The sequence below is a fragment of the Macrotis lagotis genome, chromosome 1 (assembly GCF_037893015.1).
Source record: "Macrotis lagotis isolate mMagLag1 chromosome 1, bilby.v1.9.chrom.fasta, whole genome shotgun sequence".
Lineage (NCBI taxonomy): Eukaryota > Metazoa > Chordata > Mammalia > Peramelemorphia > Peramelidae > Macrotis > Macrotis lagotis.
Window position 1 is genome coordinate 268,402,547 of NC_133658.1, and position 25,849 is coordinate 268,428,395.

The following is a 25,849-nucleotide window of genomic DNA, read 5'->3' on the forward strand; positions in this document are numbered from 1 at the left end:
TCCTAATCTTGTACAAAAATGACAACTATGGAAATACTTTATATACTTGCACACGTATAAACTATCTTGCATTGATTATCATCTCAGGATAATGATAGACAAGGGGAAGGAGGGATAGAATTTGGAACTCAAATTTAAAAAAAATTAAAACTATTTTAATATATAATTGAGGAAGAAATAAAATAGTATATAAAAAACCAAAAATAAATATATTCCCATGAATTTTTCCCATTTGTCTTAGTTCTTAGTACATTAATCTCCAGAGATAGCTTGGGTACAGAGATGAGCTGTTAAAGACTTAATAATTGGCTTTCCAGGTGGGAAAAGTGCATACAACATACTTTTAAAGCCTTGATCTTTGCAATTGACTCTTAAGAGCCTTAAAGACAGGTTCCAGAAAAGTGGTATAATGGATGTGGTATCAGATGGACTAAACTTATAGTCTAATTCTTCTGCTTATTATCTATCTTTGAGCAAGTCATTTCCCTTCTCTAAAGCTCAGTTTCTTCATCTGTAATATAAAGTTGATCTAGACAGTTGTTTCCATTTGGAGATTCTCTATGCCATTTAAGAGTTTCAAGCTAAAAACCTTTTAATGATGCCTTGTGTAGTAAATAATCATCCAATTATGTTACAAATAATTATTTCCTCTGAGACAATAAGCATGTGCATTTTGGAAGCATTACACATTTTGTTTAGAGCTTTTGGGAGGGCAAAAATTATCATTGGACAAACTCAAAACTATGCTATGAGTACCATCTTAAATTACCCTGGGGTTCAGAACACATTTTTTTCATTGCTGTTAAATGGGGTTCAAGGACCAAAAAATAACTGGGAACCACTAACTTAAAGCTAAACTCCTGTATTTTTCAAATGGGGCTGGGTCCTTTAAGATGTTGCCAGATTTTGCAACAGTCAGCCTTCTGCTGAAAATACCTCTTGGAGTGCTTTTGGCTGCAAGGCTCAAATTCACTATTTTGAATTCAAGGTATTCTCATTAGCAAAACAGAAGTGAACTCTCTCACTTCCTCCACTGAACTCTCTTAACATTATATTTGTCCCTCTCACAGGCACTTATCACATTCTATTTTGCATTAGAGTTATTTGTATCCAATTCTTATTCCACTAGTATTATTCTAGGAGGGTAAAGACTGTCTTATTTATCTTTTCAATCCACCAGAGTACATATACTAGGTGCTTAATAAATGTGTCTAATTGAATTTGTCCAAGGTACATGTCAATGTAGTTACTATAAAAGGGCATTGCAATTCATATGTGAACAGAATACCCCCAAATTTCAACTGGCTTGCTTCATGACTTATCTGGCAACACCATCCCTGAGGGTGGGAAAACCTTAGGGTCAGAGTTTAAGAAGTCTCAGGTACTGAAGTTATACCCATTCAGAAGATATGAGTTCTCCTGACTAGTTTGGTTCTGAGTAACTTTTAAAACCTCTCGCTTTTATAATGAACTACATTATCATAGCCTTAAATGATTTAGGTAAAGGACCTTAGACTTCACCTAGTACAATCATTACCTAACAGATAAGGAAACTGGAGCCCAAAGAGAGCAAATAATTTGACCAAGGCCACTGAGAAGACACAGCAAAACTAGGATTCAAAACCAGGTCTTCTGATTCCAAACCCTGCCCTCTTCCCAGAACTTTAACAAATAATCATTTCAGATATTAAGTGCCCTGACTCTCCCTCAATCTGATAACCTTTTTTCCATTGCATATATATACAAAAGAAAAAAAGGCTCAGCCTTCTGAGGTAAGCACTTTGCCTTAATGATTTACCTAAAAGAGACCTAGCACTGAGGAAAATACTCTACAAACCTTAAAGTACAATATAAACACTAGTTCCTAATAGATTTAGAGGGAAAGGGACCTCAGAAGCAATTGAGTCCACCCCAACCCCCCATTATGCAATGAAAGTGTGGTCCAGAAGGGATTATGATTTGCCAGGGTTCACACAAGGCAGGACTCAAAACCAGATCACTTTATCCAGTAGACCGTGATCTCTCTCTCTCATGTTGCAGAATGAAATGAATATTAAATCAAAAAAGGAAAACTGAGAAGAAGAAGAAGAAGAAGAAGAAGAAGAAGAAGAAGAAGAAGAAGGAGGAGGAGGAGGAGGAGGAGGAGAAGGAGGAGGAGGAGGAGGAGGAGAAGGAGGAGAGAGAGAGAGAAGGTGGAAGGGAGGAGGGAGGGAAGGAGGAAGGGAGGGAGGGAGGGAGGGAGGAAGGAAGGAAGGAAGGAAGGAAGGAAGGAAGGAAGGAAGGAAGGAAGGAAGAAGGAAGGAGAGAACAAACGAGAATAGAAGAAAGAAAAGAAGAAAGGAAAGGTGAGAGGAAGAGAAAGGAAAACAAAGAAAGATTATTTTCTACCTCTAACTCTGAAAAAAAAAATTGGTTGATTATTTGAATGACTCACTTTGTTATAACACATAAGAAAGCAAAAAGGAGATGCCAGACCAGAGCCTATCCCTGTTTCAGTCAGTTTTAAGTTCTCTTAATAAAGGGAACATCATTCTCAATTAAGTACCATGCATTAAAAGGTCCTTGGTAGAGAGCAACATCGAATATCTGCCAAAACAAAGGTTCTGTCAGATATGGTATAAAACAATTCAATTGTTTGACAGCACATCATATATTTAATTTATTATTCTGTCAGTTATTTGACTTCAGTTTATGAGCCATATTCTCATCCCCCTCCCCCAATTATCATAAAGCCTCTTGGCCTCTGACAAATTTTAAATCTTCCCACAATGCACGTGGTGCCAATATGCCTAATGTTAACAAAGTTGTGCCTTTCACTCTTCTGTTACTTGTTCCCCCTAATTTGTATTTGCCCAAAGCAATATGAAATCCAGAGGTTTGCAAATTTATTATGTACTCTCCACTTCTGTCAGTCATGGTGAAATGTTACATTATTAGGTATGAGTTTGAGGCAAATTGCAGAGGTTTGTTATTTTGCTGAATAAAAAATAAATCCACCCCCTCAAACTCAGACTGTCTTCTTTGGGTTTCTCAGGGAAGTTTATACCACTAGACCAATCTGAATTTCTGGGTTTTTTTTTTAAAGAGTTTTGTATTTTCTAAGTATACAACTGGATAATGATAACAGCTATTCCCAATTAACTTCTTCCTCCTTAAATACAAACAAAACAAGCCAAAATTGATTCTCTAACCAAAATTAGGAAACCATTTCTGAAGTCAGGACTTCCTAATTTGGGTTTATAGATAGTTTGGGGTTTGATTGGGAACTGGATGATATTCTTTTCATCCTGCAGTGTTTGATTTGTGTTTATCAGAGACTGTTAGAGCTAGAAGGGACTTGAGATTAGAGAATGCCAAAACTGAAAGAAATTTTAGAAGATAGAATATCAGAACTGGAAGGACAATTAGAATATTACACTCAAAATGCTGTAGCTGGAAGGTGCCTTAATACATAGGATGGGAGAGCTGGGAAAAAAACCTTTGCAGAATTTCAGAGTTGGAAGAAATATTAACACATGTGATATCAGAGATGGAAAAGGCCATGGGAAGCACTGAAAGGAAATCATGAAGTCAGATCATCAAGTCCCAGTCATATCCAATCTCTCAGTATGCATATATTTTTCTATAAGCAATTTTGGGATTAAGATTATTTAACATATGGCAGTACTCCTGGGAGAGTGTGCTGGAACTTTTAAAAAGATAAAAAAAATACTTGCACTGAAGTGTCATAATTCTACATTATTTAGTTCATTTTAAAAAACTTATGTAACCACCTTCATTATCTCTCTATTTTTGTTTTGTTTTGTTTTATTTTATACTGGCTAATCACCTATACTAGAGGACTGCCCTTTATATAACCCATGGGGGGGGGGATCAATTGCCAATACACCAGCATTTTGTTAAAAAAAAACACACCCTCATTTGAAAATCTATCTCCTATCCCCAAGTATTGCTGCACTTAGTGGTGTTATATTACTAGACCTCCCCCACTTCATATTATTAATTTCATTTAGAGTAGAGCCAATAACTCATACATTCAAGGCAGTTTATCATGCATACCTGTAAATAGATTGAAAGTTTACTGAGGCATGCTGGGTAAACATGATTACAAGGTATGCTTGGTTTTCTGGATTCTAGCCAAGTGCTTTAGCTTTAAAGGATTTAAAAAAAGTAATTCTTATAAATTTATACTACAAAGGTAACCTCCTCCTCTCTCTCAACCACACTCCTGCCATCACCCTTAAATTTCACTGATTTTCCATTCTATTGTTCAAAACTTCTCTGCTTCAAGCCTTTGGTCATGGAGGTGAACTGTCACTGTCATTATTTCCTCAGTGATTTAGAAAAAGAGCCTGAGTGAAGGGTGTGCAGAGAGGAAGGAGCTATCATGTATCTGAATAGCAACCTGAGCAGAAAGTGTTTAATTCCACACAAGAAGAATAAAATTGGCTAAGCCTGCCTCATGAAAATAGACTTAGGGCAAACCAAGCTACAGTCAAAGGGGGTTCCATCAACATGTCTGCAGAATACCCAGAGAGTAGGATGGTCTCCAATCCAGAAAGGTGCCAGAGGAGGTACAACAATTTCCACCCTCCCCAAATAGGTCAGGGTTCACCAGAATTCAAAGATAACAAGATTCTTCAGTCTAAGCTTCTGTTAAATTTTACTGAAGCAAGAAGATAATATAAATCAAAAGATTCCCATAGCATTTTAGGGCAAGACAGAAATTCAGAGCTGGAAGAGCTCTCAGATCCACATCTGGATCTCCTCCAGAGAATCCCAGAAAAGTGACCATCCAAAGAACTCTCAATGACCTTACAAAAAAGAGAATTTGCTGCTTTGCAGTACAGTTCACACCACTTTTGAACAACTGTAATTAGGAAATTTTTCTTCACACTGAGTGAATGATCATTTTAAAGCACAATTAATAAACTCCAATGACTTCCACATTACCTCCAGTATCAAATAGTTAATATTCTGTTTGTCTTTTAAAGCCTTTCACAAGCTGTTCCCTCCTGATCTGTCCAATCTCTGTAGACCTTATTCCACTCTACACACTCCACAATCCGTTGACATTGACCTTCTGGCTGTTCATTGAACAAAGCAGACCATCTCTACACTCCCTGTAGTTCCAATGGTTGTCCCAATGCCTGGACTGCTCTCCCTCTTTATTTCTATCTCTTGATTCCTTGGTTTTCTTCAGAACCAAGTTAAAATTCCATCTTCTAGAAGTCTTTCCTGGTCCCCTTTAATGCTAATGATTTCCCCTAAAGATTAGCTTCAGGTTGTCCTGCTTATATCTTGTGGTCTCCTGCATTAGACTATGACCAACTTGGGTTCAGAGACTAGCCCCTTTTTATGTCCTGACTAGTGATCACATTGTCTTGACAAATGCTTGCTGATGACTCAATTCTCTCTCTACTTTCTATACATTATTCATCGTTCTTATCTTTTGAGCCAAGATAAACAAGTCTAAAACCACCTCCAAAAGGCAATCCTTTAGATAACTGATGGTTACCACATATACTCCTCACACTACTCAATCTTTAGGTTTCCTATTCTCTATAACAAATATTCTTATTTGCTTTAACCTATCATAACATACCATGAATTCAAGTCCTTCACCTTTCTTGTGGGGGGGAGTAGATTTATCTTATTAATATTCTTCCCCAAAAGAAGCCATTTACAACTGAAAACAAAATTCAAGTTATAGTCTGCCCAGTACAGAACACAGTGCAGTAGAAAGGACAAAAAGCACCATCATCATTCTAGATTCTAAATTATCACTAATAGGCTAAGACTGCATCTGCATTTTGACTACCAAATCACATTGTTAACTCATATTGAGTCTACAATACTTGCAACCCCTTAAGAGCTTTTGTTAAATGAACTGCCATTTCACCAAGATTCCCTCCATACTCTGTACTCTCAGATTCCCATTTTCTGTAAATCTGAAAAAAAAAGTATGTGATAAGCTATGCCTTCCCCAAGTAGCTTCTTACAGTATACAGAATGAGTTTTTTTTTTTTTGTTCATTTAGCATCTCCCTTTGGGAGAAAGTATAGTGTTTAGGAGATCACTGGGGACCACTGAGGACAAGGCTGTGTGGGAAGCATTATTCTAGTGTAGAGAATGTATGACTAGGCCTAAGCTAGCAGGGAAGGACCTCAGGCACTGGGTAATAAGATCGGCAGTTGTATCATGCTGGACCCAAATAATAAGAAAGAGAAACTGAATGACCTGATTTGTAACTGCAATGTCTTTTCTTGCAAATGAGGTAGTTTGATATCTAGATTATTATTTTTTTTTGGCATTCCCTCAAGAGCTATCATTTGTAAAATTGTTCTCTCAAGTCTTTCTGCATGCAAAGTTGTCAGCCCGTGTTGAGATGCCCTGTGGCTAATCTGGTCCACCAACTTTCCTCATGAAAACAAATGCACTATTTGAAGATTCAGAAGAAAAGTCATAGCCTTCCACAGATAGGCTGAATCACCTGTTTATTCGGCCTGTGCCCCCAAATGCCTTTCTTCTGGGGCTGTTTTATGAGGCTTCCAGCTGTTATTGCTCCCCAGGAATGCTCCAAGGTTTGATTCCTCTGTTCCTAGCTACCCTCCCCCCCAGAGCCCTGGACCTGACCCTGATTTCAATGACTAGTGCTAAGGAGATAATTCTTTGGCCTGTCTCTGATAATCTCCTCATCTCTTCTGCTGGCCTCAAATAACAGACTTGAATACATTTGACACAGGTTGAACTATTAATTCTACTTTCTTTTATATACTCAATGTCACTGGCACTTTGAATACAACATGAAAAATCTATTTAAATGAGTATACACATTTATGCAAAATGATATGCAAATCTTTGCCCCTGAATTTGTAAACTTTGCCATCATATTTGGTAACACAGGAGGACTTTGTAGTGATTGTCCTAGACCTTAGGAAAATAATCACAGGTTTAAAAATACTTGAATTTTTTTTTTTTTAGTATTACATGTTAGATAATGTGGTAGATCAAAAGCTTGGTTTTCCAATTCAAATGAAAGCTCTATTAAAAATGTTTAAAATTGATGAATTAAGTTTAAATTTCAACTAAAAAGGTATAACTATAAATTAAGTTGTTTTGGTTTTAAATCAGAAGTTATCATTTTATGAAATTATGGCCATAATTTTTTTCCAATTTTTTTTCTTGACTCTCAAGAGATCCAACTAAATTGATTTCTCAAAGCTTTCTAGCTATGTTATTATAGGACCAAAAAAAAAAGTCAGATGCTCCAAGTCCATAAGATATTCCATAGAAGTAAAATGATTTATATGATTTATCTTATTTTATTTTTCTTAATGGAATTTAGACTTTTGGATGAATATGGTTAAGGCAATTGATTATAATGGTAAAGATAACTCAAAATGATCAGTAGTCAATTCAACTTAGTAAGTTTGCCCCAAGATAGATTTTGAAGCTGCATCATGTCACCAGGCAACTACCTTATTCTAAGGGGCCCTAAGACTTCAAACACAGGCACATTTGAGAGTTTAGTTCAGGTCTTGGTATATTGTGCTGAAAACCCAGTTGGTTTTGACCTGTGACACAGATCCCTGTGTCCTCATCTTTGGTGTTTTAGAGTCTGTGCTCTAAAACAAAATCAAATACTTTTTAGTCCAACTTGATGTTTTCCTCCAGGGTCATACACAATATAAGGGAGTACAAATAAAGTCCTGCAGAAAAAGTGATTCAGAAAACAAAACTAGCCAGGAACCCTAGTGTAGAGCTGACCATGGAGTCTGGAAGACCTGATTTCAAATCTTATTTCAAACCCTTATGAGCTGTGTGAACTTGGGCAAGTCACATCACCTCTGTTTACCTCAGTTTTTTTTTTCAACTGTATAACAGGAATAATAACAAAACCTACCTCACTGGTTTGGGAGGCTCAAAGAAGATGGTGTTTGTAAAAACAAACAAATAAACCAAAAAACAAACAAAAAAACACAGTGCTTGACATTATATAAATGTTTATTCTTTTATCTCTCCTCTGCCACCCCCCAATCAAAAGCAATACAGCTATGATATAATAATATTTTGAAATAGTGTTTTAAATATTCTTTGTGCTTTTCCTACTCATGCCCAACTATTAGTGACATTGTGGACCATATATCCATGGGTTTTTCTTGGCAAAGATACTGAAATAGTTTTCCATTTCCTTTTCTATTGGATTAATATTATATAAAATAATAAATAAGTGACTTGCCCAGGGTCACAAAGCCAGTATCTGAGGCCCTACTCGGACTTGGATATTCCCAACTTCAGGCCTAGCCTTCTATCCACTGTGCCATCTAGTCACCCCTTAAAGGTATTAGGGGCCCTTTTAAAAGAATCCAGCCTAAAGACTTGGACTCTCTAAGCTTTTATGTATTTTCTACAGGCAACTTTCAATTGGGAGAGAGGCTCCACATCTTTAGGGGTATTAGCAACTATTATTCCTTTCTGAACCTACAAAGCAACTAGCTAGTCTTCCTAGTGGTTTTGTAAACCATTGTTTTCAAAATATTTCCAAAATATTTTACCTGGTTGTAGTCCACCTATCTTCTGACAAGGTTCTTGTTTCCCATTTCCAAGATTTCTCCCTACTATTCCTAGATGAAAAGGTCTCCCTTCCTACTGGCTCCATTTTTCAGGTGCTCAAGAAGGCTAAACTCCTTGCAGTTCAAATCCTGCCTGAACAATGAGAACAGTTCAGAGAGAAAGCAACAGCAGTAGCCCTCAGTTTAAGTCCTATCATAATAATAGCATTGTCATTCAGCTGAAGGAGCTTAGCCTAGCACTAATTTAATCAGACCTCCAATTATGGGAAGTATCAGAGTTTTTTGAACTAGTAGGGCTCTAGTCTGACACTATTCTATCACTATCTCAGAGTCAATTATCCCCTTATGCTCACTTGTTTTTTCTTTTAGGTGAATGACTACTTTGTCAGGAGCATTATTATACATCTAAATAATGGTTTTTCAAAGGATATCCACATATGTGTATATGTACATTTATGTCTATATTTCCCCTTTCCATGATTATACTAGACATGTCTGTAACTCTGAAATCATGTACCCAAGAGCAAGAAAGCTCAGATCTTTCTTCACCAAAATGACAGAACAGATTTCAAACTAGTGATCTTTGTTAAATACACCTTGATTTTATTCATTTTGTACTTTTCAAACATAAAGCTCTGCTGCTGGAGGCTTCCCATTCCTTCTTCTCACTCTGTCCTCCTGGGACTAAAGATGACCTAAGATGAAAATAATCCCTACTTTAGATGATTACTAGAGAGGGGAAAAGTCAGTGTGCATGTGTGATAGAACAGCCCATTTTTTTCTCAGTGGAAATATTGCATTACTGTTACTATATGCTTAAAGCATTTTCTATTTTTCTAACATATTTCTACTATACTATTGAGATTCCAGAAAAATCACTCCCTTGGACAGAGAAGGGATACTGAGTACTCACTGAGAAACTGGGGAAGTGGGCAGAATTTGTAACCTGATCTTGATCTTTCACTAAGCTTAGAACTTGTCAGTCATCTCTGCTCTATGAAGGAGCCAAGGAGGCATCTGTCAGAAAACAACTAGGACCTCAGCTGGTGAATCAATTGGTGGGGAGATGGATGGGGTAACTCTAGAAAAGAAAAAGAGCAGAAGTTCGAATGTTTTTACTTGTTGGAAGGCATATGTCATCACTGGGTCACCTATATAGAGCCATAAAAGATCTTAGGGATCATCTCTAATCTTTCATTTTACAAGTGAGCAAACTAAGGTCCAGAGAGATTAAGTAAATTGTCCTAGGTCATACAACTAATAAATGTAGAGACAATCAGTCAAACCAACGAGCACTTATTAAATAAGTAATTACTATGTGCCAACACTGTGCAAAGAGTAAAAAGTAAAACAATTCCTGCCCTCAAGAAGCTTACAGTCAAATGGAAGAAACAATCTGCAAACATATACACATATGTATGTGTGTGTATGTATACATAAATATATATACACATATATTTAATGAAAAAGTCTAATATCCATAAAATGAATGCCAGTTGTTTATGGGAGGGAGGGGAGATCAGAAAATGTCACTAAAACTGAGTGTTAAAAAAACAGGTGGGCAAAAAGGCAGAGAGGAGGAAAGGATGGATTTCAGAAAGAGGGGCAATATTACAAGGGCTCCAAAAAAGGAAGATGTGAGAACATATAACTACCCATAAAACTATAACAAGGTGCACAGGCTAGAATTATAAGTGCTCATGTTTCCAAAAGAGGACAGAAAGTTGATTTAGGGAAAGAACTTTAAACTTAATTTTCCAAAGAGCTTAATTTGAGTCCTATTGCTAACATTTCCTAATGCAGGTAAATTATTTTCCCTCTCTCAACCTTAGTTTTCTACTCTTCAAAACAGTGTGGTTGTATTAGGTCATCACTTAGAATCCTTCTGGTCCTAATATTCTGTGATTTTGTGACTTTTCACTTTTGTGAACCCCTTGGAGAAGATTGAGGCAAAGAATAAGAAATTAAGTTGGTCCTGACTAATTAGACTATACCTAAAATTTAGTCACAGATGCTGCTACAAACCTAGAGTTTTTTTCTTACCTTTTTGGTTTCTTTTACCATAAGTTCCTGGCAATAACTTTTTTTTTAAGGTACCAGTTTTGTCTAGGGAGAAAGGGAAGAATTTGTTTACTCCTCATCTAGTTTAGAGAGGGAAATCTGTGTGTCCTAAGCCATCATTAATAGTGATACCAGAAAGCACCACAAGTTTGGAAGCCCCCCCAAAATGAGTTAGAATAGAACAGAGGTAGATAAAGAGGAGAAAGATCAAAAAGAGCAAGAATACATCCCTAGTACCTAACAATACCTGAAACAGAGGTGCTTAATAAATGGTTGATGATGGTTGACTGATGTTGCCTCTGAGAGTTCATTGTATCTGAGAGAGCTAAGTGGTATATTATAGATTAGCGGTATATGTGGTCTTAGAAAGATGTGAGTTCAAATCCAGTCTCAAACACTTACTAGCTGTATGACCCTAGACAAGTCACTTGACCTCTATTTGATTCAGTTTCCTCATTTGTAAAATGAGGCACATACCTCTCAATGTTATTGTGAAAATCAAAATAGATAATATCTATAAAGTACTTAACCCAGTTTCTTGAACATTTCTGGCAATTAATAAATGCTTGCTTCTTTCTTTCCTCAGTCCATTTTGCTTTTTGGAACTATTGAATGGGTTTTTTCTGTCTTGACTGGTTAAAAATCACTATGTCTAACTAGCCCTAGACTCCAGGGATTGTCTCTCTTTGATATTTGTGTCATTAGCTCTTAATTCAGTACCCAGATTAAATTCACAAATGATTTTTCTCTTCATTCATTCACTTAAAAGTAAGCTATATTAAAAGGCATTGACGTAAAGAGGTAGGTATTTCAGTGTTGCAGACTATCCTCTTATGTGATAGAAACCATCAGTATCTGAGGAGCATAGGATACTACTTCTAAGACTATCATTTCAGCACACTGAAAGGTATCTATTATCATCATCAGTAAAGTCAATTAATGAAGAACATTATCTCTGAAATAATTAATATTTTAACTGTCAATTCCTCAATCAGTCAACATTTATTAAGCTCCTACTATGTGTCAGATAAAATAATATGGTCATATAACATTCCTACCCCTTGCAATAATTAATAATTTTAAATTCAAACATTTATGATGCTTAGAAAATTTAAAAAGAAAGATCTTATTTTGGTAAAAATATATTATATTTGTTAATTCTAAAAGCTAAAGTATATGAAGAAGAAAGCCAAGGTAGCCTTATGAACTGACTGCTAAGAATGTGTTGAGGAAGGATGTTGATGGAAACTCAATAGAATGCATAGCATTGCTCCTTCATAAACTGAAGTTCAAAAACAAGGAAAACTTCTCTCAAATCTACCTCCATCTTGGAGACTTCCTACCAGGACTCCCCAGTGTATGTGAAAAGTTCATATTAGTACAGACTGTTAATCTGCTTGCCCTGCAAAACAAAGGTGGGGGGGACAAGAGGTAAAGAAGGCATTGCACTCCTTTTGAAGTGAAGATACCTTTAAATACAGAAATGAACTGGGTTTTTCTGTTTAAACTCACATTAAACTAGTAAAGACAAAAGTATACCTTTATCAAATTTGATGAAGAGGGAACTGAAGAATCCAACTTAAAGCATTTGACTTCATTCAATCTGGTGTGTCATCTGCTAGTACATACTCACAATCAAATTAGGAAACATTGTGTCCTAGAAAGTTTGAATTTTAATCTTGGGTCTATATTTGACTAACTTGCCCAAGAAATTTAAAACCATCGAATGTATTTTTTTTTTTAATTTTAAGGATATATGTCCTCATGACTTTAGGGAGTTGGTAGAAAAAAGCTGAAAGTCCTTTGAATAGCATAAAACAATATCAAAATATGAAGCACCAAGTTGCATAAGGTCTGTTCTAAGACATCAATAGGAATGGAAGGAGGGATGTATTGGCAAATTTTTAGCAACCTATTCTCTGGGAGGAAAAAAAAATGTTCATGCCACAATACACTATTAAGTTCAATCTGTATTATTTTCATCATATTCTTAAGTCTTAATTAAAAAAACAATAAATCAACTCTGTTTTGTAGTATTTGCCAAATTCTGAGTTGTAAATGCTCACATTGAACAGTTAGCTATCATATCTCTTCCACCTGTACAAAGCTTATATATCCCTGAATGGGATATATGACACAGCGGAAAGAACATTGGATTAGATATCAGAAGACTGGTTGGAGCTTTCTTCTTGACATTCTCATTAACTGGAATTGAGCAAGTTATAAACCTTTCTAATCCTAGTTTATTCATTCTTGAACAGTTTATGTTGCAGAGTGGTATAATAAAAAGAGTTCTAATCCAGCATTGACTCCCTCATCCTTGAGATACTTTCTTCAGAATTGGGGGCCCTAGCTTAGATTCCCATTTCAGGAGGAACATCAGTCATGCTCTCTGTATTCCAAGCTCAACTTAGTGGTACCATTACCACCTTTTGTATTCCAATTCATCCCACCCCTACCTTCCTTTCCCATTTTTCCTTTATGTATGGTCTTCCTCCTTTAGAATGTAAGTTCAAGAAGGCTGAGTATTCTCTTATTGACTTGTGTTTGTATCTTCAAAGTTAAACGCAGTAAGTTGTACATAATAACATTTGATAAATGCTTTTTTATCTGGTTACAAATGAGAATACTGAGACCCAGAGCAACCAAGTCACTTATCAAAGGTAATATAGAATTTAGTAGCAAAGCCAGGATAATAGCATCTGGCATTTATATGGGGATTTTGCAAAATACTTTACAAATATCTTCATAACAACACTGGAAGGTAGGTGCTATTATTATTCCTGTTTTACAGATGAGGAAGTTGAGGACAATAAAAGTTAGAGATTTGCCCAGAGTCAGGATGGAGGATGGAGGTAGACTCCTGGTCTGGTTCTCTATTTACTGTGTGACCTAACTGCCTTGACAAAATCAGGAATACAAATTTTCTGAACCCAAACCCAGTAATCTTTCAACTGCGCCAACAATTTTCTGTTCTAGTCTTCTAATCTTCTCTGGAAAATCAAAGATGTTTTTTTGTTTTTTGTTTGCTTTTTTTTGTTTTAGTTTTAGTTTATTTGTTTGTTTTGCCTCTATAGGTTTCATTCTGGAGATGTCCTTGTAAGAGGATGAGGAGCTTTTAGCCCATACTTTTTTTCCATTCTCTCAAATGTAATATCTAATTTCCAGTTTAATGTTATGAACAGCTACAAAAATTTGAATCAGTATCTTATCAATCCATTCTGAGACTCCCCTTTCTATTTTTCAACAAAGATTTTTTGTCTTTGGGTTTAATTTATCATGACAAACCTGGAAAAATCTTTCAGGACTGGTTTTCCAGTTTGCAAAGTATAGAATTCATCTGTAATTGGTCAGTTGTTAGTATTTCTTTACCATTCTCCTTGCCATCATAAACACACCATATTACATTGGTCAACCAATGTTGCTGGTTTCATTTTTTCATTTGGTATAAGGAAAAATAGGAATAACATTCCCATTTGTGATTGATAGTCTTTCAAAGTTGGAAAAAATCTTAAAAGTCATCAGCTCACTTATCCCTCTCATTATACAAATAAGAAAGCCAAAGCACAGAGAGAACAAATGTTTTACTCAAGGTATAGAACTCAAGTTTTCTAGCTCTTAGACCAGGATATTTTTCACTGAACAGAGATGTTCTTTAAACTATACAAGATTTATCAAGGAGATTAAATACTTAATTTAAAAGTTCATTTAATTATCAGAGCCAAAATCACTTCAATTTGCACAGTAACCTCTCTTCTTTCCCTTGTTCTCCATATACATATATACTTTTCTTAAAATGTCTAGGAAATGGATACTAGAAACTGCTGCTGAATACACAGGAAATGGGAATAACATTTTCCCTTAAAGGTGTATTGACTGTTCTTTAATTCAGTGGAAACAGCCTCGAGGCTCTCATCACAGGTTTACAAGTCATACAAAAAATAAAGCTCAGTTAAAAGGGGGACCTTAGAGATCATGAAATCCAGCTCCTTCCTGAAACATGAATTTTGACTGTAATGTTCCTGAAAAGTGCTCAGTCAACTTTGACTTAGATATGTCCAACAAAGAGTAATGTACTACCTCCCAAATCATTCCATTATTTGGACAGGACTATGGACTTTGTGTAGTGAAACGAGAATGGATTTGGATTCATGAGACATGGATTCAAATCTCAGTTCAGTCACTGTAATCATTGCTTGACCTCTCTGGGCTTTGAATTCTTCACCTTTTAGAAAGATTAGTAAAATTTGGGCTTTGTAATCATTGACCTCTAAGGTCTCCTTTGCCTTTACAAATATGAATCTAATTGTTAGAAATTCTTTCCTTATAATAAACTGAAATCTACATACCTGTAAATTTCCACTCATCCATCCCACCTTTATTCTCTGAGGCAGGCAGAACAAGTCTAATTTTTTTCCCCAAAGGATTGTAGAGTTACAACTTGGTTTGGTTCTAAAACAGCATTGCTCTACTTGATCACCTGCCATTTTTTCAGTAATGTTGAAGACGAAAAGATACATAAACAACGTTTTGTTCTCTTTTTTAAAGATATAATCCACTCTCAGAGGATAGAGATTTATACTCTATTGAGGTCATTCAAAAATATGCTGCATGCTCTGAAGACAATCACCAAAGTCAATCCCAAATAAAGTATCATGAAATAAGGTTTAAATTTCATATCTGCCATGAAATCCCTCCCTGACTTGGAATTTGAAGAAAGTGAGGATCTTTATCTTGTAGAAGAAAAGACTAAGGGAGGACATCACAGTTATCATCAGATATGTGAAGGACTGGTGAAGTCAAGCAGAATAGCATTTGTTCCTTTTGGTAAAGAAGGGAAAATGAGAAGTAATGGATATTATTGCAAAGCCATAGAGTTTGACTTTATTCAAAGAAAAAAAAAAGTAGAATAGATATCCTTGGAAAGTGCTAGATTTTTCATTACTGGAGTTTGGTCTTCAATGAACGATATTGAAGGAAAGATTTCTATTCAGTTAGGGGTTGTACTAATAACTTCTAAAGTTAACTTTGGGTTGCTGACTCACTGACTTCTCTAGATCTCAGTTCTCTTGTGTATAAAATATTGGGAGTTTAACCATGGATTTCTTAATGGCCCCTTACAACTTTAAGATTCTGTGATTCTACCTCTATCAGGGGTTTCAAAAAGTCTACATTTATCATGATTTCTTGGTATATGTTTATTTACTTTGCTTGTCAGGAAATCTTTAAAAATAGAAAATAAGTAAAACAAGATGGAATTCCTAAGAAGAATGATAATAAATGATGTCATCAAAAACTTTTTATGGGGGGCAGCTAGGTGGCACCGAACACTGGCCTTGGAGTCAGGAGTACCTGAGTTCAAATCCAGCCTTAGTCACTTAATAATTACCTAGCTGTGTGGCCTTGGGCAAGCCACTTAACCCCACTGCCTTGCAAAACACTAAAAAAAAAAAACCTTTTATAGATGATGTGGCAAAGAACAAGGGATAATACGTGGATAGACAGAGTAGCCTACTGGTATTCTCTAATTATTAGGAGACATGGAAGGCTTCCTATTCATGAAATGGAACTTGTATGGTGAACTTTTGGGATGATATGAATAGAAGTTGCTTAGGATGGGAGGAATGGATAGATTATATTCTGCATTGTTGGAGAAAGTCACTGAAACTATAAGATCACAGGACCATTTGAGTGTACGCATATGTTCTTGTGTGGATTCAGATGAGCAATGACAAGATTTCTGTTACATTATGGTAACCTGGAATAGAGGAAAAAGCAATGGACTTTGATTACTATTCTGGTTCTGTTGCTGATTAGCCATGTGAGCTTATATAACTCACCAAATTATTTGTAGCCTCAAATTTACTCTATCTCTATAAAAAAGAGGAATAGGGTGGAGGGGGAAGAAAGATTGAACTATGTTAAGTCTAAAACTCCCTTCTAGCCCTAACATTCTGTGATTCTACATCTTTTGGACATGTTTACTAGCATGACACATATCTACTAACCCATCCCCCACTCTCATAAAAACCTTTACTGATTGCCTATTGCTTTTACTATAAAAATTTTAAATTGTTCAGATATTCTCATTTTATAGGAAATCACAATGGACATTAAGAGAACATAGAATCTCAAGGACTCACAGATACAGTGAGTCCATATCATGTCAAAGCCACTAAGAACACCAGACTAGATGAACTATAAAGTCTCTTGTGGTTCTTTAAAAATTAATTTTTTATCAATGAACAAAAATGTATTTTCTTTCCCTCCTACTTATTTCTACTCCTACTGGAAAAAGAAAAGAAAATCACAACAGTTGTAACAAATATGAATAACCAAACAAAACAGATACTTGAATTAGCAATATCTAAAAAATACATTTCATTCAGGACCATGATTCCATCATTTCTCTGTTAGGAAATGGATAGAATATTTCATCATTAGTCTTATGGAATGGTAATTGGTCATAATATAGATGTGAATTTCTAAGTCTTTCAAAATTGTCTTTGCAATGTTTCATAAATTGTTCCCTTTATTCTGATTTGTAACCATCTATATGCCTTCTTCAATTTCTCTGAAACCATCTTTTCTTTTATTTCTTCCAGAGCAATAATATAACATTATAATTACATGCCATAATCTGTTGATGGGCATTTCCTTAATTTCAATTCATTCTTACCATGGCAGCTATAAGTATTTTGGTAATTATGGTTTCTTTTCCTCTTTCTTTGAGGTCATTGGTTCTATTTAGGAATGGAAAGATCAACAGCAACAACAACAACAACAACAACAAAAATCTAGTAACACTATTACTGGGTAAAAGAATGCATACAATTTAATATTCTTTGGGTTATGGTTCCAAATTATTTTCTAAAAATGGCTGAACCAATTCACAGTTTTACCAATAGATCAATAACATGACATTTTTTTCTGTAATCCCTCCACAATTGTAAATTTCCCTTCTTTTCAACTTTGTCAATCTGATGAGAATGAGAGAGAACATCAGAGACACATTTCTCTAATTGTTAGTTATTTGAACTTTTTTCCCCACAGGATTATAGTTAGCTTGAATTTCTTCCTTAGAAAAAAAGTTTTTCTTATCCTTAACCATTTACTATTTGGAGAGTGGCTTTTATACTTCAAATTTGAATCAATTACTTAAATATGGAAATTAAATCATTATCAGAGAAACTTGTTATAAAGTTATTTCCCCTCCAGTTACCCATCTCCGCTCTGTTTTGGGGAGAGGGGATTTTGTTTGCTTGCAAAAACTTTTAAGTGTTATATATTCTATCCCTTCTATCCCTCTACCCTTAGAGGATATCCATCATGAACTGGTTTTAAACATAAATTTCTTCCTTAGTTTTTAATTTGTTTATGATATCACCCTTTTTCTTTAAATCATATATTTATTTGGAATTTATCTTGGCATATAGCATGAAATATTGGTCTATTATTAAGTTTGCTGTGATGAAGAATGCCACTGTGACGGAGAACGCCATCTGGGTCCAGAGAAAGAATTGTGGAGTTTAAACAAAAAACAAGGACTATTACCTTTAATTTTAAAAAAATGTTATCTTATTATGTAATCCTGCTATATCTCATACTATATATTTCTTCCTTAAGGATATGATTTTGCTCTCATCACATTCAACTTAGATCAATCCATACTATGGGAATGATATAAAGATTAGCAAACTGCCTTCTGTGGGGGGTGGGAAGAGGAGAGAAGATAGATTGGGGGGGAAATTGTAAAACTAAAAATAAATAAAACCTTTCTAAAATTTAAATACATACATACATACATATATATATATATCTATATATGTATGTATTTTTTCCAGACTGTTTTCAAGTTTTCCCAGTAGTTTTTGTCAAAAACTGAGTTCTTTCAGGAATTATCTGGAGTCTCTGGGTTATTCAAACATTTCACTATGTTACCATTTTGCTTCTATATGTTATCCACCTAATTTGTTCTACTGAGAGACTTTCCATTTCTTAACCAGTACTAAATTATTTTGATTATTAGTAGCTTTGTAATATAGTTTGAGATCTCATCCTGCTAGGTCCCCTTCCTTTCCAATTTTTTCATCATTTCCCTTGAGATTCTTGACCTTTAGATTCTCTTCAGAGCTTTGGTAGTGCCTAAAATTCTTGAGTGCAACCTGAACCAGTTTACAATACATTTGGTGAAGAGTTAACAGAATAAATTTAAATATAATAAAACATAATATTAGTTATTTTTTAAGTCAATATATGCACAGGGATCCATTTATATTTGAATTTGACATCATTACATCTATTGGAATTTAAGTTTCTCTTATGTCTGGAATGGATTCCTTTTCATGGCAACCTTGCAGAATTTCTAATTATCTTCAAAGGACAGCTCAGGAATTATCCTTTGCATGAAGCCTTCCTGATCTGACCAGTTGTGTGTGTGTGTGTGTGTGTGTGTGTGTGTGTCCACATGCATATGTGCAATGTACATGTATATAAACACACACAAATGTATATATACTTAAACACACATGTATATATATATGTATATATATATTTAAACACTCATATAATGGTCTACCAGTTGTGTTTTATATATAAAATATGTGCATATGCATGTATGTACTTTGTTAATGTATACATAGATAATAGGGTTTTTTTTTTTACTTGTATGTGTTCTTGTTTTCCCTAGAAAATATAACATTTTGAGGGCAGGGACTGTTACATTTTTGTCTCTGTATTTGAGTCTCAGTAAATGTTTTTGTTAATTTCTAGTTCCTTTACAGCACTTCTTCCCTCCTCCTCTCCTTCCTGCCACTTCTAAAAAAAAATGTAAAGTGAAGAAAATGAGAACAAAAACCAAATGAAAAGTCAGGGGAAAAAAAATAGTACTGATAAGAATAGCTAATTTCTGTCTAAACTATCATTCCTCCCAAACCCAATCAACAAGTAGTAGACAGAGGGAGAAAAGAATCTTATACTCAGTGAACATCTGTAGTCCAATTAAAGTCAACAGTTTACAGGTGTTGAGAGGAAAATCCTCATACTTTACCCTCACAAATCCATTTTCTTAATATCTCTTAGGAACAAAAACACACTTTTCTCTAGGGCTCTTTAAATGTTATGCAGAAATTCCAACTTCTCAATTACTGTTGGTAATCCAAATACCAGAGTGGTGGTGGGAGCTCAGGAAGAGCCCACAGAGGCCTTCTTCAGCTAGGGATACATGTAACAAAACATATCAGTCTTTAAGACAATAATGCCATTCACATTAAATCAAAGTCTAGGTTAAGTGCATGCTTTTGGTATGGCATTCTATGGTAGGTTCTGGGGATAAAGATTAAAAATGAAAAAAAAAATGTCACTGTCCTCCAAGAGCTTACAGTCTTCTTTGAGATAAATGTGTATGCAGAAAAACTAAATTCCAGGTCATGGAATAATAGCATTTTAGGAATAAAGAAAGTGAGATCCAGAGAAAATTAAGTGATTTTCCCTAAGGGGTGATTATGAGTAGAACACACAGGTCCTTTGGTTTAAAAATGAGTGCTCTGTCTTTCAGAAGGGAGAGAACACTAATAGCTGAGGAATCACAAATGACTTTCAATAGGAAGTGGTACTTTCAATAGAAGTGGTACTGTCTACTAAGAAGTAAACACTAGAGGTGAAGGTTGGGGAGGAACAGCCTGGACAAAGAGCCAGTCTAGAACTAGAAAACAGGCTTTCTGTTGGATGGAGGGTTGCACATTTTCCTGTCATCATCCTTTGAGAAGTAAGAAAACAATATTTATTAGGTGCTATTATTATTCCTATTTTGCAATTTAAAAAACTACCCAGGATCACACAGATATTAAGTATCTGAGGCTACTTTTGAACTCAGATCTTCCTGACCATAATGGACTGCTAGTGGCATAGCAGATAGAGTGATGGGACTGAAGTCAGAAAAACTCATGTTTCTAAGCTCAAATCTTGTTTCAGAGACTTTTGTATGATTCTGGGCAAGTTACTTATCCTTAGTTTCCTCCTGTGTAAAATAAACTGGAGAAGGAAATGTAAAACTACTCTAGTATCTCTGCCAAGAAAACCCCAAATGGGGCCAGGAAGAGTTGGTCATGACTGGACAATGACAATTTTTTTGACTGTAGACCTAGTGCTCTATTCATGGTACTTCCTAGATATATTTAGATGGCAGAAGCAGAAAAATATGTTTATGAATATAACATAGTAGATATTTAAGTTTTTTTAAAGAACTAAAGGAATGTAAGGAAAATTAGAAAGACCTATATGAACTGACAAAGTAAAGGTCTAGGACTAGAAGAATAAATTAGACATTGACCACAACAGCATAAACTGAAACACTGAAAGACAGTTGAACTCTGATTAATTATGATGATCAATCTTGGCCCAGAAGAACAGAAGGATAATAAAATTCACTTCTCTATAGAGAGAGGTGTGAAGGATGTTATATATGTTATTAGACAAGATAGTAACAGATTGGTTTAGTTATGGTGTAAAATTTTAAAAAGAAACAATAAAAGAGCAACAATAATAACATTGAATAGAAGATATCAGGAGAAGGAACTGAAATCTGTTGGATTCTCATGCTTAAACAGGGAATAGGAATAGCATTTATGAGCCCACTGTGTGCTAAGCACTGTGTTAAACACTGAGCAAATATTATCTCATATAATCCTCACAATAACAAGGTAGGTGCTATCTGATTCTCATTTTACAACTGAGGAAATTGAGGCAGATAGTTCAGTGACTTGTCCTAGGCACACACTAAGACTGGATTTGAATTTGTCTTCCTATCTTCAGGCCCAGCACTGTCCACTGTGCCACCAATCAGTCTCCAAGAGGTAACATAAATAAATCAGGAAAGAGCATGGCCTTTGATCTGTGAATCAATCAACAATCATTTAGTAAGTGCTTATGTGCCAGGGCATCATGTTAGGTGCTAGATAGTCCCACTTTCTAGGTGGTACTAGGAAACATTTTCATCTCAGTTGGGATGTTTAGAAGATGTCTAAGCAAAAAAGAAAAGTACTGTAGATGAAACTTTGCAGTGCTAAAATAGGCCCATAGTGGGGCTGTGAACTATACCAAAGGCTTGAAGAGGGATCTCAAACAAATAATTATGCCTGAGACTTCTTTAGAAATTTTAGGGCATTCTGCCCATTGGTTGTTGAAACAAATTTCTTCCCTAGAGAGACTGCCCTGGTTTTGTGTTCATAATGCTAGAAACTTGTTAAATTGCATCTTAAAGGACCACTGCATAGGTTATGCAAACTAAATTACAATCAATTGCTCCCTACTTATACTGGCCTCAGGACACCAGACAGAGGTAGTTTAATAGTGGTGCAAATATGAATCAGAAAGTTCATTAAGTCTTGTCAATGAAAGGTAGAAAGGTATTACTGATTTTATTTATCTAGTTTAATGCCTCATTTTATTCTCCTCAGCACACTCAGAAAGAATCCTCATTTCCTGAATTGCACAAATTAAAGATCTTTCACACGTTGAGTTATCTGAATCTAAGCTCATAACCCCAATCTCCAGAAGTTGCTGCATTGCTGTAGCTGAAAAAGAGAGGAGAGGAGAAAACATTCACAATTTTTCAGAGCTTTCTCCAACAAATTTCCTCTGACCTTGGGACCTAACCATTTGACTCCATCTCCTTTTTCCTCCTTCTGTTGAACATTTTTTAAACCAGAACTAATGTATTCTAGACACAAATCTCCTGTAACAACATCAAGACAAAGAAAACTCAAAATATCTGAGCGAGTGAAGCCACTTTTATCTCCTTAGAGGAAACACAGACACAAACAGCTACTCACTTTTGGAGCCCTACATATGTTTCGCTTGTAGGCTAGAAGCCTTCCCCTCTCCCCTAAGTTCAGAAATCTCTCATCCAGAGCAAATATAGTCAGGTCTTCTGTCCGAACTGTCTAGCAGCTTTTTTTTTTCCCATTTCAGATACGAATTGACACCTCGCTTCTCCCCCCAAAATGCAAAGATTCTTTCTTAGCTCCTCAGTCTTATCATTAACTACAGAAACAGAATCCAGTTGTCGGTTGGAGCCTGGGAACAGCGTAGATGCCGAGATTTAACCTTACAGAGGTCACCCTATTCCCTAAAGTCCTGCAGCTGTGAAGCATTCCTTTAGCTATTGTTTCTTTAAGTAAATGAATGAACGAGTAAATGAATAAATAAGTAAATAGCAATATGCTGTAATAGTCATTCAACTAAAGAGAAGCGGGCGGATGGTGATATTAATTCATCAACCTCTCCTTTTTTTTTAATTCATTCATCTTTTGTGGGCCTGGGTCATTTTTTTTTCTTTTTTAGCATGGATCAAAGACAGGAGAGAATATAGAAAACATCTGTCCCTCCTTTGGCAAAGAGAAGTCACCCTTCTTTCAAAAATCCCTCCTTCCCCCTTCCGCTCCAAGGCAGCACTCGTTGTTTCTGACTAGGGGTTCCCGTTATTGTTTTTTATTCTTTCTGCCTCCAGTTCATCTGCATCCAGCCAACTTTCCCAGCACAAAGAATCTGCCCTCCCGGCCCCAGCACCCGGCCCCCGTCCCCCACCCACTCCAGGTTCGGAGGACAGACTGGAGAAGTCTTCCTTCCGCTCCGCAGCCCACCTCGGCTCGCACCGTAAGGGCAAGCTTGGGGCGAGCCCCAGGTGGTCGCGCGGGCCGCCGCCGCCGCCGCCGCCGCCGCCGCCGCTGCGGGCTGGCCTGGGAAGGCGCCGGCGGAGGCTGCGCGGCTCCTTTAAGGCTCCCTGTCAGTCGAAGGCGAACGGGGCCGGGCTTGAGGGGCGGGGATTTTGCCGGAGCTGCACGGAGCGCGTTTCACCTGCAGTTCAGACCGGGCGGAAAAAGAGGAGCGGGCGGCGGGCAAGCGGGCGGGCGGGCGCGCACGCCGAGGACAGACCCAGCCCGGGGGAAAGAGCAGGGAGAGCGAGCGGGAGAGGCAGCCAGAGTTGGGCTCCCCCGAAGGTGGAGGCGAGGGGCCACAAGGTGGGGGTGGCGGGAGGGGGTGGGGGGCGGGGACCGGGGACTGCGCTGCCGGGCCGGGAGTCGGGAGCTGGCGCGGGATAGCGGCGGCGGCGGCGGCGGCGGGGGCGGCGGCGAGGGCAGCGGCAGCGGCGCGTGCAGGCGCCCGGGCGCAGCGGGGAAAATGACTATTGGCTCCGGAACTCTCCTCGTGCTGCTCTCGGTCTACGGCTCGCTCCGGGTAAGTTTCGTGCCCCGCTCGGGCGCCCGCGGCGGCGGCGGCAAAGCGGCTCCGGCGCCCTCCTCCCGCTGCGCCGCCGCTCACTCCGGCTTCTCCTCCTCCCCCGGAGCCGCGGGCTCTTTGGGGGAGCGGAGGGGTGGTGGTGGCGGCCGCCGGGGGTGGCGCAGGCTTCGCTCCCTCCCTCTAGGCGCGCACACAGACACACCGCACCGCACCGCACCACTCCACACACACACACACACACACACGCACACACGCAGACCCCTGGGCTCTGTGACCGCCGTATGTAGCGGTGTTTCCCGGCTGAGATCGCCGGCGTGCCCTCCCAAACACACACACACACACACACACACACACACAGACACACGCAGCCCCTTCCATCCACCCATCCACCCATCCATCCATCGGCGCGGCAGCCCCCCGAACCCCTTCCATCTCTTCTTGAACTGAAAGGCTCTCCGGAAGCCCGGGGCTGAGGAGGCTCGCCGGCTCGGATGCGTGGAGCCGGCCGATGTCTCGCGGGGGGGAGGTAGGGCGGCTGTGGAGTTGGCGAGCTTGGCTTGGAGCTGGGCACGGTAGAGAAGGGAGGGTTTGGCTAGCATCTGGAAGAGGGAAGTGTCAGGGTGGGAAGGGGGTGGTGGTGTAGATGTGTGGCGGGGCTCCAGCGCTGCTGTCCCTTGCTCTGGGCTTTGCTGAGATGGGAACGAGACAGTCTCCGATCTTTTCTCAGCAAACACAAACAAATAAAAAAATAAGTAAGTAGCATTTGCAGGTGAGTATTGGCACACCTCTGGGGTTCTCCTTCTACAGCACTAGCACGTTATTCGCATTATACTTCCCATAAAGCCCAAGACTCCTCACACACACAGCATGTTGAGCTAGAGTATCTGCTTAACTTTAGTCTTTTGGCTTCTTGGCTGTGGGAGGTTTTGAAGCAATTCTCACAAGGGAATAAAGGAGTCCGGTTCAGCAAGGGACTGTGTCCATTCCCACCTTGTTCTGCAGTTCATCATTGGAAAGACGTTCTTGCCTTTATTTATTTTAAAAAATCTGTGCAGATGAAAAGGACTTCATATGGGGAACAGACTTAGATTTGGTCCTTTCTCCCTCTAGTGTTAGATGGGGTCATTCTACCCCCTTGCTATTATTACTTTTACTCTTCTCCTTTTGGAGGGGGTATCTTTAATCTTCCCTGCCCACTGTCTTTGAATTGATGTGGGATAGTGTCCCTACAAGGTCTAGTGATCCAGGGTATTGGGAGCAGCTTTGGAGAAACTAACCAGGTCTGGATTTGGGGAGTGTGTGGAGAGAGGGTAAAGACCTACCAGAAGATAGAGGGTCTGGGAGTTGTGGAAAAAAAAATCTTCTTAGAAGTAGGTTCCTGCCATTGCTCTGAAACCTCAGAAATAAACAAAAGAAACCAGTCATGTTTGTTTTCAAACTAAGGGATGGGCCTGGTGTGAATTAAGCACTTACAATAGCTATCAGAGAACTAAGGCTTAACTTTGTGCTGGTTCGTGATAGCCTTGGCAAGTAACTAAGGACTTTGGGTGTGTCACTGTTTTGTTTCAAATTGAAAAAGTCCCCATCCAGACATTTTGTGAGATATAAGGAAGGGGTACACTTAATGCCTCAAGGTCTATGGTAAATGAGTGGTTAGTTAGGGAAGTAGGAGGAGGGAATAGCACCTGGTCCTTTAGTTTCCTTGGCTACCCTAGCCTAGAGCTGTCCAGACCCCTCCCAAACAGCTTCTTCGGAACTCTGCCCATCTTGTCAGAGACAGCTGAGGTCTGGGGAACTGGCATCTTTCACAGCTGGCGTTGGAACAGAAATGACAGTCATGATTTTTGTGTATTGTAAAGTCCAAGAAGAGGGGTGTTTGATGCAGTTAAAAAAATCACCTGCCAAAGGAGTGGACTTCTGTATTTGCAAAAATATTTTTCCTTACATTATTCCCACCCTCTCATCTTTTTAAC

At 37.8% G+C, this 25,849-nt stretch overlaps 1 protein-coding gene across 1 annotated transcript in view; it reads left to right on the plus strand.

Moving 5' to 3' along the window:
- Positions 1-23,794: 23,794 nt before the first annotated feature.
- The window catches only part of CDH4 (cadherin 4), a 1,140,604-nt gene continuing 1,138,549 nt past the window's right edge, over positions 23,795-25,849 (plus strand). The window contains exon 1 of the mRNA XM_074210396.1: positions 23,795-23,873. Coding sequence (XP_074066497.1) covers positions 23,817-23,873 — 57 coding nt within the window. The 5' untranslated portion in view covers positions 23,795-23,816. The remainder of the gene's footprint in view (positions 23,874-25,849) is intronic.